Source organism: Neomonachus schauinslandi, chromosome 11, assembly GCF_002201575.2.
Source record: "Neomonachus schauinslandi chromosome 11, ASM220157v2, whole genome shotgun sequence".
In the NCBI taxonomy this organism is placed as follows: domain Eukaryota; kingdom Metazoa; phylum Chordata; class Mammalia; order Carnivora; family Phocidae; genus Neomonachus; species Neomonachus schauinslandi.
This window is the reverse complement of record NC_058413.1, coordinates 56,431,020-56,448,405: the sequence shown is the minus strand read 5'-3', so window position 1 is coordinate 56,448,405 and position 17,386 is coordinate 56,431,020. Positions and strand designations below refer to the sequence as shown.

The 17,386-nt window shown below is 38.9% G+C and overlaps 1 protein-coding gene across 5 annotated transcripts in view; it reads right to left on the bottom strand.

Annotated features, from left to right (window-relative positions):
* Window positions 1-17,386, bottom strand: part of ACER3 (alkaline ceramidase 3) — a 164,011-nt gene that overhangs the window by 41,975 nt on the left and 104,650 nt on the right. For all 5 annotated transcript variants that reach the window (XM_021704731.1, XM_021704732.2, XM_044919738.1 and 2 more), the window contains 3 exons: window positions 9,401-9,453; window positions 6,799-6,880; window positions 3,863-3,898 (listed from right to left, as the gene is read on the bottom strand). In XM_021704731.1, coding sequence (XP_021560406.1) covers window positions 3,863-3,898; window positions 6,799-6,880; window positions 9,401-9,453 — 171 coding nt within the window. The remainder of the gene's footprint in view (window positions 1-3,862; window positions 3,899-6,798; window positions 6,881-9,400; window positions 9,454-17,386) is intronic.

Genomic DNA, 17,386 nt, shown 5'->3' with positions numbered 1-17,386 from the left:
CCCCCTTCATTCTTCCCCTCCTGCTACCTTCTTCTTCTTTTTTCTTAACATATATTGCATTATTTGTTTCAGAGGTACAGATCTGAGATTCAACAGTCTTGCACAATTCACAGCGCTTACCAGAGCACATACCTTCCCCAGTGTCTATTACCCAGTCACCCCCTCCCTCCCACCCCACCCCCCACTCCAGCAACCCTCAGTTTGTTTCCTGCGATTAAGAATTCCTCATATCAGTGAGGTCGTATGATACATGTCTTTCTCTGTTTGACTTATTTCGCTCAACATAATACCCTCCAGTTCCATCCACGTGTGACAGATACTTTTAAAGTGTTTATTAACTCTTTCCTTCCACCACCACTTATCTGTCTAGTCCCTACTCAAATATCTCCTTTCAGAAGCTTTCTGTGATTATCATAGGCAGAAACTTAACCCCATAATCTTACACCTTCATATGTACTTTATTGTCACACTATTACCGTATTTATTGCCTTGTGCTTTACCTTATGTAGTATTTTTATATTATCCTTGTTGAAAGAAAACCTCTCCTTGTTTTAAACATTTTATAATGAGGAAACTGAAGAACAGGCACAGCATGTCCATGGATAACAAAGTGGCAAGAAATTGAGATTCCAAACTTTAAGAAATCAGAGTGGTAAGAAATCAAAATTCCAAACTCTCAAGCCAGAGTTCCTTTATATTAGATAACGTTGCTCTTCCCTCCTTTTCCATTATTTCTAAGATCTTGAAACTTACTGTAAATTTAGCCACAAATTCCAAAACAATTTTTCTAATTACAAATTTCAAAACAATTTTTCCAAATTTCTGCATATAAGATCAACAGTGATATAATAAAAGAACGAGAGCGATATCCCACAAACTTAGACAAAAAGAAGATTCTCAGAAAAAGCAGTTCTCTTTTCTTAAGAATGATACTCAGAAACTAATTAGGAATAGATTTTTTTAAGCCATTAAGTATAAATAAAAAATATCGATTCTGGGGCACCTGGCTCACCTGGCTTGGATGAGTCAGTAGAGCATGCAGCTCTTGATCTCAGGGTTGTGAGTTCAAGCCCCACGTTGGGTGTGGAGCTTACTTTTTTAAAAAGAAGAAAATCAATTCTAATTACTTAACAGGACAGCAAAGAATATTCCAGATTGGACTTTGGGGCAAAGACCTCTTCAAATAAAACATTACAAATAGCGAGAAATACTACTGTATTACAATAGTAGGCCACCTTCCCTATTTTGTTTTTCAATATTAGAGGAAGTAATAATTTAGCTATATGCAATAGTTATATTTTGTAATCCTATCCTGAGTCATCTAAGCAGACAGACTGCACCCTTGTCTACATTAGCACTGCTTTTACATACTATACTATAAATACTTTTTTTTACAAGTCTATCTATCCAGTGAGCTCCTTGAGACCAGTAACCATGTCTTACTTGCCTTGGTTTATTAATATTAGTTAACATTTACTGACTGCTTACCATGTGGTAGGGGCTTTATATGCATTATCTCATTTATTTTTAAATTTATCTTATTTTTAAAAAGATTTTATTTTTAAGTCATCTCTACACCCAACATAGGGCTCGAACTTACAACCCTGGGATGAAGAGTCACATGCTCTATTGACTGAGCCAGCCAGGCACCCCAGCATCACCTCATTTAATCTTCAGACAACCTTAGGAGATTATTATACCAATTTTATAGATACAGTATAATGAGCTCCTCAAGAGCAGAGACCCCATTATTTTATTCACTAGTACTTCTCTTATGCCTAGTCCAGCACCTGGCATACTAAGGCTTTAAAAAGTGGTTGTGGAATAATGAGGAAACCAAAGCTCAAAGAAGTTGAGTACTTGTCCAGGGCATACAGTTAGTAAATAGAGACTCGATTTGAATCCAGGTCTGCCTGATTTTAGATATTGAAATTTTTGCTCCACTGCCTATTTCCAACTTCAAGCTCAGAATTTGGTACTGAGAATGTACACAGTGGACATCTGTTGAATGAATGAATGTCTTCTACCTTCAGACTACTTAACCACTTCCCCCTACCATTCCTCTACTTCTTCACTTCCCTCCTGAGAGGCCTAGTATATAACCCATAGCTGTAAGCTTTCATCCTCCCTCCCTCCCTTCCTATTAGCAAACATTTACCACTATCTACAGAAAAGAAAATATGTATTACTGAAAAAACACATGAGAGTTGCAGCATGGGAAGTTAGATGAATAGTTTGTTACTTTTATTACATAAACACACTGTAAAATAGGTCTAAAACACAAAATGGAAAATTGATCATAAACTTACAAAAATTAACCCCAAATTTCCGAATTTTGTTTTTTTGTGCTTATGATTTTTCTTTCTTATAAAGACAAATAAGAAATTTATAAAAGTGAAGTATTCTTCATATAAACTTCATCCTCTACAGTGTGTCAATAAATCTTTTTTTTTTTTAAAAGATTTTATTTATTTATTTGACAGAGAGAGAGAGAGAGTGCACAAGTAGGGAGAGCAGCAGGCAGAGGGAGAAGCAGGCTCCCTGCTGAGCAGGGAGGGGGGGGGGGGCTTGATCCCTGGACCCTGGGGGTCATGACCTGAGCCAACGGCAGATGCTTAACAACTGAGCCACCCAGGCGCACCTCAATAAATCTTCCTAAATAAAGAGGTAATTCCATAATGACATACTTCAAGCTAAAATAAACAGGAAAGTGAGGATGTCCTCTCTTGTAATATTGACTTTAGGCTCACCTATAGAAAAGCAAGGCACAATAATGTAGTTTTGGAATTTAAGAAACAGGTTTCAGTTAGATGATTATTATCTAGCTTAAGTTTAAAAAGATACGGGAACACTTACTTTTTATAAAAGCACAAAATATTCTAAAACTACAAGGCTTCTGATACTCCTGAAATGTGTCCTTATTTATTTATTGTTTGTTTGTTTTCTAGTTTGTTAAAAGAATTGGGATAGGAGTCAAACAAATCTAGGTTACAATCCTGGCTCTGCCCCTTAATAACTGTGTAACTGCTGGGCAAATTCTCACTATCTCTGAGCTCATTTCCTTTAAAATGTGAACAGTAATCCCTAATTTGTAGGACTGCTGGGGAGATTAGAGTCTGTGCAGTAATGGTCATAGCACCAGGCACATGATAGCACTCAATTAACAATGGCTCTCTTTATTTAGGGTCTGCTACTTTATTTTCCTCTGGTTTCATTATGGGATACACTTAAATCATTATTTCCTACAGCAAAGTTTCCTATGTCTGCTTTCCTCAATGTAAATAACCTCCCACATTAAAAAACTCATAAAATAGGGCGCCTGAGTGGCTCAGTTGGTTAAGCGACTGCCTTCGGCTCAGGTCATGATCCTGGAGTCCCTGGATCGAGTCCCGCATCGGGCTCCCTGCTCGGCAGGGAGCCGGCTTCTGCCTCTGACCCTCCCCCCTCTCATGTGCTCTCTCTCTCTCATTCTCTCTGTCTCAAATAAATAAATTTTAAAAACCTTTAAAAAAAAAAACCTCATAAAATATTAGGAGGGGAAATATTCAAGGAATTTTCAGTCTATCTTTTCTAGAAAATAATGTCATAAAAAGGACCTTGTATGTGTATGTGCATGCATGCTTTCTCTTTTTTTCTTATAAGAGCAATGCTACACCTGCATTACTGACTACCAAAGCCAGCCGGGCCTGGGCATTGGCATCTTTTAGGCACTTGAGTTTGCAAACTCTGTTTTAAACACTTTCATAGGACATCTACCATTTTATTTTCAGAAACTGTATCACATATAATTTACCAGAAAGGGAAACACAATGCAGGCAAGTACTGTTAAACAATCAAGTGTGTAATAATTTTTTAAAATTACCTGATGGAATATAGGCTCCTTTACCTTAAGGTAAACCTACAAAATATTAAAAGAAACACATGTGAATGAAGTGCATTATTGAAGGGGAAGAAAACTTATTCCAACCATTCTGCAAATCCCAACCTCTCTTGCTTCCCTAGTCCTGTTACTTAGATCTGACTCTAGCCATGTAAAACCAATTAGATTAGGTGGCGTGCCACAGAAGGGCTAGTACCTACAGGTGGGTCTCCCCCAGTGCTAGCTTTACCATGGTAAACTAAATGTTTCAAAGCTATTGTAGATTACTCTGGCCTCTTAGCTTCTACATCAGCATCAAGGAACGGCAAAGGTACACAGTTAGGAGGGGTGAAGAGGTTCTGTTGACAATGTCTATAACACATTTTTTCTACAACACAAAGAACACTGGACTGACAGGTGATAAATTTCAGAGTCTGCCACTTACTTGCTATAGACCTTGAGCAAATCACTTAACCAAAAGACTCATTTTTTCCTTATCTGGATAATGGGAGTAACAGTGGTGAGGAATAATAAGCTAAAATACATGAAAGTATTTAGCATATAATGCATGCTCAGTAACTGAAAACATTTAAAACAAATTTCTTGTGCTTTCTTTTACTTCCAAAACCTCTAACACACTCACCTAGATGCATAACTCATCACCTAAATGCATTCCCAATTACACATATCCTAGTTTTAGGCTCCAATATCATTTGGGTGATTAAGTTCAATGCCTATTTAGGCTTTAGCATGCATTTACTGCCCTGCAGGAGTATGCCTTTAAAATGACATGGTAGAGAGGTATCAAAATTCAAATCATAATCCTGAAATGGCTCCCATCACTTACAAGACAAAGTCCAAATTTCAAAGCTTTCCATGATTTCACTCCTGACTTTCTGCCTGGCCTCACTGCTCTCCTCTTGTCCCTTTTTCATCCTAGGCTCCAGAAAGTACAGTGCTTCCACATCTTTAAACATGCTGCTCTTTACTTTGTTCAGAAATCTTCCCCTGCTGGCAAACATTCATCTTCTAAGATCCTGCTCAAACTATCCCTCTTTCTTGAAGCCTTTCCTGGTCCCTTCGCCATTCAGCAGGAGCAGCCATTCACCCTCCTTTGTGCCCTCACTGACCATGTATAAACATCATGTAATTTATTGGTTTGTTTCTCTCCCCTGCAAGGCAGTCATCTCTTTGACAGCAAACGCTGTGCTTAGATATCTCTATATCCTCATTTAATGTAGAGCTGACCTCACAAAAATTTTATGTAATTTTTCAATTCAGCTACAAAATTTCTTATTTTGGGAGGAAGTTCCTACCATCACACAGTAAGAGCAGATTATTTCCTTTAAGCATCCATAGAGCTTTAATAGTAAGATGTATATGAGACACTATATATCTGTAACTCTAAACTCAGTAAGGAAGAATGCTTTTCATCTCTGAAATGTGTTGTTTCAAAATACTAATTTCCCTTTGCATAGTTTCATATTACCACTGCTATTAATAAAAGAAATGCAAAAGGACATGCCTCTTAAAGATATTTTTTTAAGGCAAAAGAATTATGGAGTCCTTACTGTGTGCCAGGTATTAATTTTTACAACTAATATGAAATGTATGCTGTTATTATCTTCATTTTACAGATGAGGAAATTAACGCAGGGAGATTAAGTAACTTGCCCAAGGTTCCCAGTTATTAAGTAACAGTGTTGGTCCAAACTCAGATCTGACTGACTCCCAAGCCTGTAATTCTGACCACATCAGTTCTGAACTTACAAAGGGGTCCAGTTTTGACTCTGCCACCAATTCTCCATATAAACTTGGCTGGCCAGGCAAGTCACTAAAACTCTCTGGACTTTAGTCTCTTTTTTTTTAAGATTTATTTATTTGAGACAGAGAGCACAGAAGGAGAGTGAGGAGAAGCAGACTCCCCGCTGAGCAGGGAGCCCAATGTGGGGCTCGATCCCAGGACCCTGGGATCATGACCCAAGCCGAAAGCAGCCGTTTAACCAACTGAGCCACCCAGGCGCCCTGGTCACTTGGGTCTTTTAATTGAAATTTTTATAGGTCAAACTTCAATCTTTATTTTACTCATCCTCTCAGAGGCAACTAATACTGTTATTCCTTCTAGAAATCTCTTTGTACTCTGTTATATTGGGCTCTCTTGTTTTCCTATATCTCTGATTACTTATTCTAGGTCTCCTTTGCTAGCTCCATTTCTTCTACCTGACCCTCAAATGTCAGTGTTCCCATGTACAGCATGGTAATTATAGTTAATACTGGGTTGAATACTGGCAATTTACTAAGAGAATAGATTTCATGTGGTCTCATCTCTCTCTCTCTCTCTCTCTCTCTCTCTCTCACACACACACACACACACACACACACGAGAAGATATGTTAATCAGCTTGCCTAATCATTTCACTATGTATCAAAGCATCATGTTTTATACCTTGAATGTATATAGTTTTTTTTTTTAAAGTGATGACTCTTATTGAAATCTTTAGGCATTATGAAAGTTTGCAAACTGACAGACTGTGAATATCAAACAATATACTTTTTCAACTCTGTTAAAAAAAAAAAAAAAGAAGTGGGGGCGCCTGGGTGGCTCAGTCGTTAAGTGTCTGCCTTCGGTTCAGGTCATGATGCCAGGGTCCTGGGATCGAGCCCTGCATCGGGCTCCCTGCTCGGCGGGAAGCCTGCTTCTCCCTCTCCCACTCCCCCTGCTTGTATTCCTGCTCTCACTATCTATCTCTCTGTCAAATAAATAAATAAAATCTTAAAAAAAAAAAAAGTGTTCCATAGGGTTGCATCTTTGGTCATCTTAATGGTTCATGCTATCTCTGTGCCAGTTCATCTATTCCCACATTTCTAGTACTATCTATACCCGACAATTCTCAAATCTACATCACATGCTTAATCTGTTAGAAACAAGATATGACTTACTGTGGTTACTATTAAACTGAATAGAACTAAAATAAAAAGCAGATGGTAGTTTACAGAGTTCTTCATCTTGAAACATTCAAACCTTTTAAAAAAGAGAGAAAGAAAGAAACTTATTTTAGAATATATAACTAGTAAAACAAATAGAATGCTCTCTTACCACTTGTAGACACACCTTTGGGTCTAGTGATGCCCATCATTTCCTCCCACCCAAACTCTTATCTCAGGGAACTTGCACCACCTAGAGCCTCCAAGAGGCTGCGGAAATCAGGAGAAGGCACCTGGCTTAAACTGGGTCAATGAGAAGCTCTCTCCTGAAAACTTAGGAGTTTGGGAATCAGAAACTGAATCAATTAAATGTGGAGAGTCAAAGTATAAAGCCTTATGGATTGAAAGTCTGATGCTGACATTTAGGCAGCTAAACTGAATGGACGAGAAGATGAATGAGCAGAGAAGTGATCTGCATGGAGGGAAAAATAAAGCAAAATCAAAGGCGAGACCATGCAGAGAAGAAGGAATGGAGAAAAAAAGGGTGGGAGAGAGAAGCTGCCCTTGAGTTGCAGTAAGGCTGTACTTCCTGCTATTGGGTTTCATATAATTTCCTCATGTCCTTAAATAAATTCCTCTTAACTCAAGCTGGCTTGAGTAGGTTTCTAAATCTTGCAATGAGCCATCCCTGACTAAGGCACACTATTACAGAAAATATCACTTTATTATAATTGTCTCTTTATGGGTCTCCTCAACCAGACTGTGAACTCCTGTGTGCAGGGATAAAATCTTTTTCTCATGTATCTAATCACTAGGCTAGCAAATACTCAGTAAATAAGGAAATATGAATAAATATTTGACCATTGGTTAGGTATCCAACCTCTGAACCTATGTTTTAGTAGAAGCAGCAGAAGAGTTCTCAGTTTACTCATTAATTGGCTGTGGGAACTGGACCCAACTCCTATTTCCTTATCTCTACAGAAAGGTGGTTGGCCCAGATGATTTCTAAGATCTCTTTTACCTTCAAATTCTGTGACTTGATGACTCATTTAAAAAAGCTCACCTGAAAGTATTTTTCTAGATCAGGGGCAGCAAACTACTGCCCAAAGACCCAAGCTTGTTTTTGTAAATAAAATTTTACCAGAACAGTCACACTCATTTGTTTACATATTATCTATGGCTGCTTCAATGCTACCGTAGCAGTTGAAGAGCTGCAACAGAGACCATAGGCCCATGAAACCTAAAATAATTACTACCTGTCCCTTTACAGAAAAAGTTTCAGATGAGCTCTTTTATTTTTTTTTAAAGATTTTATTTATTTAGGGCACCTGGGTGGCTCAGTCGTTAAGCGTCTGCCTTCGGCTCAGGTCATGATCCCAGGGTCCTGGGATCGAGTCCCGCATCGGGCTCCCTGCTTGGCAGGAAGCCTGCTTCTCCCTCTCCCATTCCCCCTGCTTGTGTTCCTGCTCTCGCTATCTCTCTGTTAAATAAATAAATAAAATCTTTAAAAAAAAAAAAGATTTTATTTATTTATTTGAAAGAGAGAGAAAGAAAGAGCAAGAGCAGGGGGAGGGCCAGAGGGAGAGAGGGAGAGAGAGAGGCAGACTCCCTGAGGGGCAGGGAGCCCAACGCGTGGCTGGATCCCAAAGGCAGATGCTTAACCGACTGAGCCACCCAGGTGCCCCCAGATGAGCTCTTTTAAGTAATATATTTTCTCAAATGATTCTGATTTTTAGATATCTTTAGAAGAAAATATTCTTGGGGTGCCTGGGTGGCTCAATCAGTTAAGCATCAGACTCGTGATGTTGGCTCTGGTCATGATCTCAGGGTCTTGAGATCGAGCCCCACATCAGGCTCTGTGCTGAGTGTGGAGCCTGCTAGGGATTCTCTCTCTCCCTCTGCCTCCCCACCCTCTCTCAAAAAAAAAAAAAAGGGAAGAAGAAGAAGAAAATATACTTGAGCTAGTATTAATGATCATATTGAAAAGAGATAACCATCATATAAAGAGTTTAGAGAAATTTTAAGTACTAGTGCTAGGGAATTAAGCGCATACTTAGAAGGTAAGTTTATTAAATTTGTAATTCAATTTCCAACTCTGACACTTACCAGCTACATGGCCTTAGGCAAGCCACCTAAGCATAAGTTCTGCTTATATCCTTAGACAAGTTACTAAATCTCTCTGTGCTTCACTTCATCATCTATATAATGGGGATAATACCCATTTATCTTGTACAACTGAAAGAATCAGAGATGATTTGCGTAATACCTACCACAATTACAGGTACAAAGTACATAAATATTATTTTTATGGCATAATATATAAAATTTTATCTACCTTTATAACTCAAGGAAAGGCAGATTATACAAGTTAAGTCAAATTGAAGTAAGAGTATTTAAACTGGCCCTAGGGTTTTGAGATCATAAAAGTTAATAAACAACATTATTATAACTTTGACAGATTATACTCCACAGGGAGATCACAGAATTTATAACCTTTTACACTATTACAATTTCCCAGTATAATGTAACAGGGTTAACTATATTACTTAATTTACTATGAGGTGAAAATGAATTTTAAAATATATTAAACAACTGAATTTTAAACATAAGTACTTACATGCAGTACACAAATATACAACAGCTATAAATCATTGGGAGTTCATCCAATAGCTATAAGAAACAAAGAAAGATAAGAGGACTTAAATATTGTAGAGGTGCAATTATTATACAGATCAAAATAAAACATGAGAATGATTATGACAGTCACCTCTTATTATCTAATATCTTTTACTAATTCTTTCATATATTTAACTTCTAATTACTCTGAGTGTTGGGGAAGGTCATTGAAAGGACGTGACCCTCAATTGACCTGTGAGCTGGACCCAGGCGATTGGAGGCTCCTCACCCGCTATCCTTGGAAGAGGAGTTCTGCTTGTCTTTCTTGTTCCCAGAGGCTGTTCCAAGGACAGAGTCTTGAGATAGTGATGTGGTGTTGAAAACACCTGTACGGTATACTTGACTAAACCAAATTAAGGCCTCTTTACAAACTTTTAAGATTTGGTGGGCAGGGGCTCCTGGGTGGCTCAGTCGGTTAAGCGGCTGCCTTCCGCTCAGGTCATGATCCCAGGGTCCTGGGATTGAGCCCCGCATTGGGCTCCCTGCTCAGCGGAGAGCCTGCTTCTCCCTCTCCCACTGCCTACGTCTCTGCCTACCTGTACTCTCGCTCTATCTCTCTGTCAAATAAATAAATAAATAAAATCTTAAAAAAAAAAAAAGATTTGGTGGGTAGGTGGGGCACCCATTGCTGCCACCCAAGATAAGCCTTGTATATACGTACTCTCTGCTTATTAAAACTGCCACCTACCAACCAGGAGTGGCCTGCCTCTTTCTTTCACCTTTCCCCGCCCTCTGCTTATAGGGGTTGGTTTACTGTCATTGAACAAACAAGCTTGTCCATCTATCTTTCCTAATGTACACACCTAAGCAGGACGCCTGACACACTGCACCACTCAGATCATTCAGTACCACAAACTATGATATCATACCTCCAGGCAAGAATGATGTCTACCATCTATTGGTCTGTGGGTCCTATCAATATTCTTTTGCATTTTCCCTTTTCCTAGAACACTTAAGATGGATAAAATATCTGCTAATATATATAAGAAGGGATATTAATGGCTGGGAAAGTCATTTAGTTAATCTAAGTAACATATGTTTCTGAAAAATATTGTTATTAGCAATAATAATAATAGCTATATGTATTAAATTACAAGCTAGACACTAGCTAAATGTTGCAGATAGGTTATTTCTAATCCTTAAGCCAATCCTATAGAATTTACTTATTCACTAGATATGCATTTAATTAATTATTTAATAATATATCTACTATGTACCAGGCAATGTGTTAGTTGCTGAGGATATAATGAAAACAAGATGCAGTCAATGCCCTCATAGTCCAGTGAGGGAGGGAAATGAAAAACATGTGATTAAATATAAAGATTCCAAAAGAACGGGGACACAGAAGCCAGAGAAGGTGGTGGCAGGAAATGAAATGGGTTGCTAGAGAAATACATTCTAGGAAGAAGGAAGAGAGTTTACACAAAGTAATATATTCTGATAAATTACTGGAATAATGAAATAGCAGCATATGTGCAGGGTCTTATGGTTAAATGTCTTGCATTCATTATCTCATTTAAGTTTAACAACAATTCTAAGGTAGGTCCTATTATCTCCATCCCAAGATGAGAACTCTGAGGTTTAGACAATTTAAGTAATTTGTTCAAGATCACAGAGCTAGTAAGTAATGGAGCCAGATTTTAAACTGACTCTGGAGCATACCTCTACATTATGTTGCCTCCAAAACCTTTCACTTGAATCACCTTCACATGTTCAAAAAAGTTGGCATGGTACCACAATATACTGCAGATAAATCTGCCACAAGGTTTATGATATACAGAAGATTCCTCTATTTAAGTTTGAACCACAATCTCCTGGCTTTATATTAAACATCTTTTGCATTTATATCTTCTTTATTTCAGTTTTCATGTGTTAGCAAAATATTTGTGTCATTATTTGGCCTTTCCACAATGTAGTATGGAGGTACTTAAATGGCCCATTTTGGGGGATCTTCTATTAATGTATTTGGAGGATAGGACATAAATAGATCTGCTGTCTCCATATTATCCCATAGGTCTAGCTATACAATCTATAAAGGCAGTTGAAATAATTGTTGTCATTCTTTTATTCATTCATTCAACAAATATTTATTAAGCACCTACTATGTGCCTGGAACTATGCTATGTGCAGGAGACAAGATAACCCTTGCTCTCATGATGCTTGACAATCTAGCCAGGGTGAAAGACACTAGACAGTTAACTGCACAAATAAATATTTAATTACAATTATGATAAGTGCTATGATGGAAAAGTATAGAGTACCATGACCAAAAAACAGGTGTCCTCATGTAAAGAGTCATGACGATTTTCCTTAAAGAAGTGACACAAAAACTGAGTCCTGGAAAATATGGATATGAGTAAGGTAAAGAGGGACTGAGGGGAAGATGAGAACCCCTAAGCAGTGGGAACATCATGTGCAAAGGTCCTCTTGCAGGAAGGGAATTTAAAAAACTGAAAAATGGGGGCACCTGGGTGCCTCAGTCAGTTGAGCAGCTGCCTTCGGCTCAGGTCATGATCCCAGGGTCCTGGGATCGAGCCCCGCGTCGGGCTCCCTGCTCAGTGGAGAGTCTGCTTCTCCCTCTCTCTCTGCCTACTTGTGCTCTCTCTCTATCTCTCTGTTAAATAAATAAATAAAATCTTTAAAAATAAATAAATAAATAAATAAAATAAAAAACTGAAAAATGTCCACTGTGATTGAAGCTTAATTAATGATGAAGAGAAAGGATATGAAATGAGACTGGAGAAATAAGCAGCAAATAAATCAGGCAAATGTTTTAGGCTGAAAGGGATTCTTAATTTTATCTTAAAAGCAATGGGAAGCCACTGAAAAGGTTTAATCTAGGTGGCGGTCTCCATCAGGTTGGGCAGCGACAAAATACCTCAGACTCGGTACCTTAAACAACAGAATTTATTTCTCACAGTTCTGGAGGCTAGGAAGTCCAAGATGATGGCACAGATTTGGTGCTTGGTGAAGTTTCTCTTCTTGGCTTGCAGATGGCTGCCTTCTCACTGTATTCTCACATGGTGGAGAGTGAGAGAGAGCAAGCTCTCTGGTCTCTTCTTATAAGGGTGCTAATCCCATCATGAAAACCCCACCTCATAACCTCATCTAAACCTAATGACCATCTTAAGGCCCCATCTCCAAATATTGTCATACAGGGGACTAGAGATTCAACATATGAATTCTGAGGGGACACAATTCAGTTCATAGTGGTGGTGGTAGTGTGTTTAAAATACAGGTTTACTATTTTTCAGGTATGGTGAGGCCAACAGATCAGGAGATGACTGCCATTGAAAAGATAGTTATTCACAGTTCCTAAGAAGCGACATCCCATGCCAAGCAGGGCCACATGGGAAAGCACCAGCATCAGTCAGGAGGCAGAATGAGCAAGGGGAAAGCATGGATGACATGCTTTACAGTGGTTTCCCAGAGAAAGGCAAGGTAAGAGAGGGCAATCAGGCTTAGCATTGGCTAATTTGAATAATTTCAGCAGGCTCTAGGGTCTAGGGGCTATCTTTAGTTGTCTAGTACCTGGCCTTGGGGTGATCAGAGCAGAAGAATACTGTCTCCTGGAGTGTAAGAGTCAGAAAAAGAAGGTAGTTTAAAGTATGGGCTCTCGATTGGTTAGTCTGAATATGAAAGGTGCCGTCCAGGGTGAGTTATTTGCTGTATCTAAGAAATGGCCACCCCTGGAAGGGACAGTCTCTCCCTAGTCAGTGAGGCTCCAGATGCCAGAGCATCAAGAATACAAAAAATAAGAAAATATAGTTATAATGAACTGAATGTTTGTATCCCACCCAAATTCACATGTTGAAACCCTAATCCCCAATCCAGTGGTATTTGAAGATGTGGCCTTTGGGAGGTAATTAGGATTAGATGAGGTCATCAGGGTAGGGGTCCTCATGATGGGATTAATGCCCTCATAAGAAGAGATACCAGAGAGCTTGGAAGAACCCAGTCAGAGAAAGACAAATACCATGATTTCACTCAAATGTCGAATTTAAGAAAGCAGAAAACAAAGGGAAAAAAAATAAAAGAGAAACAAATCAAAAAACAGACTCTTCACTATAGAGAACAAATTGTTACCAGAGGGGAGGTCGGTGGGAGGATGAATGAAATAGGTGAAGGGGATTCAGAGTACACTTAATGTTAAAAATAAATAAATAAAGAGTACACTTATCTTGATGAACAATGAGTCATATATGGAACTACTGAATTACCATACTGTATACCTGAAACTAATATAACATGTATGTTAACTACACTGAAATTAAAACAAACAAACAAAGGTCATTTAACACACACACACACAAAAGGAGTGGCTACCTGTAAACCAGGAAGACAGCTCTCACCAGACCCAACCACGCTGGCACCCTGATCTCAGACTTCAAGCCTCCAGACCTATGAAAAAATACATGTCTATTGTTTAAGCCACCTAATCTACAGTATTTTTGTATGGCAACCCCAGCTGACTAATACAATAATGAACATATGGTGCCAGATCAGGTTCGTGTGGAGTGTTCTGCAGGGAAAGAGCATAGCTGTGGGAGGGCTACCTAGGAGGTTACAGCAGTCCAGGCCAAGGAAAGTTGCTACTTGGATTAAGGTCGCAGAACTGGGAATAGATATAAGTGACTAGATTTGAGAAACATTCAGGAAGTAAATTAAACAGGGATTTGTGATTGATTGATACAAAGGTGAGGGAGAAGAAACTCCTAAGGCTAACTCCCAGGTTTGTTGCCTAAATACTACAGTTGATGACAGTACAGTTTACAGAGATTGTGAAAACAGAGAAAATTACAAGAACAATTTCAACATGTTGAATTTGAGGTACCTTGTGAGACAGCCAAGTGGAAATGTCAATCAGGCAACTAGAAATACAAATCTGTAGCTCAGAAGAAAAGTCTGGACTCCGGATGTTGGCTGCTTGTTTGTTTAGAGAAACTAAATTGAACTGAGCATATGTTAAAAGGGCATGGATTTTAAAATCTGGGAGATACAAATAAAGAAGTCTTATTTCAAAACCGTAAGTAGCAAAATTATGACTGGTAAAAGAGCAGAGTTCCAGGGTGGGGGTGGGGTATGTGACTGAAGAGGAGTCTAGAGAGGAAGGCAGGGGCCAGATCGCAGCCTGTGGTACAAATTCATGAGCCTGACCTAGGGGAAGTATTAAAGATGTTTAACAAGTGGCATGCCTGGGTGGCTCAGTTGGTTAAGCGTCTGCCTTCGGCTCAGGTCATGATCCCAGGGTCCTAGGATCGAGTCCCGCATGGGGCTCTTTGCTCTGCGGGGAGCCTGCTTCTCGCTCTCCTCCCTCTCCTCCCCACTTGTGCTCTCTCTCACTATCTCTGTCTCTCTCTCTCAAATAAATAAATACAATCTTAAAAAAAAAAGTGGCATGCATTCTGGAGGGCAGAGACTGCATTTTACATGTCTCATCTCTAACACTTGCACAAAGTCTAGCAAACAATGCTCAAAGAATGAAAACAATTAGTTTTGTTTGTAGGGACAGTATTTCTGTTCCCGTGTGACAAATGGATAGGGGAGGTAGGGACACCAATTAGGAAACAGTTACAGAAATCTGGATTGGAGATAATGGATTAAGGTCGTGGTTGTACAGATTGCTAGAGCTAGATGTATTTGAGCTTTCAGTGTTTTCAGAAGCGAGAAAGCAGGAGAAATTAAAGATGAATCACAGGTTTTTTGGCTTGGGCTTTCAGTGTAAGGTGGTTCCATTCATTGAGATAGGGAGCAAAGGAGAAAGAAGGGTAATATTTATAACCAGAATATCTGTTATTTACATTATAAAGTCTGAATTAGCTTACATTAACTACCTAGCATTTAAGCAATTTTTGTTTTTGTATTATAAAGAAAATTATAGGTGAACACACATTTTTCTTTGGTTTTATTTTCTAGGATAAATATATTTTTACTTATGAGAAAAGGATGAATACACTTTTTTTACTAGCATCTACTTCTTTTTTCTAATAACAAACATATATGCTCAGTAGAGAATACTTAGAAAAAGCAGAAGAACACAAAGAAAAATTCCACATGGCTGAAGAAATTTAAAAATTGCCTTTAACTTTACCCACCCCAGGATTATCAATAACTGTATATATGTCAGTTAGTGAAAGCAAAAAAGAATGAGTTGAATGAGTGAATAGATAAAATCTGGGAGAAGTCTCCTAAAAACTTGAAGCTTTTACACTCCAACCACCAGCAATGCAAGACAATGTCCTAAGATAGGTAAAGGAAACACAAATAATAAAACAAAATGTAGGTCCTCATCTTTTCTCTAACTTTCTGTGTAATTTTTAGTAAATTTACTTCACCTCTCTTAGGCTGTTTTTCCATTTATAAAATTTGTAGACTGGACTACATTTTAAAAATCCCTTCTAGGGGCACCTGGGTGGCTCAGTCAGTTAAGTGTCTGCCTTTGGCTCAGGTCATGATCCCGGGGTCCTGGAATCGAGTCCATCAGGCTCCCTGCTTAGAGGGGAGTCTGCTTCTCCCTCTCCCCCAAGTTTGTACTCTCTCTCTCTTAAATAAATAAATAAAATCTTTAAAAAAATAAAAATCTCTTCTAATATTAAAGTTCTGTGATTCTAAATTGTTCTTTGGCACCTTTCACCCCTTACTTGAAGTCCACTCCTAGTGTCTCTATTCCTTCTCTAATATTTTCCTCAAACCCATTCCCAAATGCATTGCTCTTGGCTAGCTGCCAAAAGGATGTGACACATTAATCATGAGAAAGGAGTAATAGCTTAAAATATTACCCTTCACAGAGGCACAGATAATAGTATTTAAAGGAATGAATCACTAACAATTAATAATGGTGGTTTTCAGACATTCTAACTGGCTAAAGAAAAAGGAAGGAAACTCATACTTATTAAACACTTATTTACCAGATCCTATGATGACCCTTTCACATATGCCAATCAATTGATCCTCACAATACTCCTATAGGTATTATTAAATCCATTAGAATAGATGAGGAAACAAAAGCTCAGCAAGATTAAGTGGCATATCTATGCTCAAACAGCCAGCAAAGTGGTAGCAGAAGCAGAACTGGAGTCCAAGCAGCCACCTAGCAATAACAAATCTGAAGAAAATACCATCTAAGCTCCAAATCATTCTTTTTTTTTTTTTTTTTAAGGTTTTATTTATTTTTTGACAGAGAGAGATGCAGCGAGAGAGGGAACACAAGCAGGGGGAGTGGGAGAGGGAGAAGCAGGCCTCCCACTGAGCAGGGAGCCCAATGCAGGGCTCGATCCCAGGACCTCGGGATCATGACCTGAGCCAAAGGCAGACGCTTAACGACTGAGCCACCCAGGCGTCCCAGCTCCAAATCATTCTTAAGACATAACTGTCAATATCTGCTTGTGCTCAGTTTAGGCAGAAGTAAAGAATGGGCCTCCAATTTCTTTACAGCTACAACCAGCTAAGTTCAGGTTGGTGAAATGGTTCACTGACCACCAGGGTCTAGTAAGTGGCAGCACTGTCATTTCGTACTTTGCTTCAGTGACTGTGCATAAAAAATAATGGATTAACATAGCTGAGACAACTTTATCCTGTAAAGAGACAAGAAGCCTTCAAGGAATATTCACAATCATTTTATGTTTAAATTAGAGAGATGGGGAAGTTTTTTTTTTTTCTAAAGATTTTATTTATTTTTTGACACAGAGAGACACAGTGAGAGAGGGAACACAAGCAGGGGGAGTGGGAGAGGGAGAAGCAGGCCTCCTGCGGAGCAGGGAGCCCGATGTGGGGCTGGATCTCAGGACCTTGGGATCATGACCTGAGCCAAAGGCAGACGCTCAACGACAGAGCCACCCAGGCGCCCCGGGGAAGCTGTTTTAAAAAGTCCTTCAATACTGAGGATTCTTCCCTCCTAAATCATTGGGAAATTGGGTCATATATTATT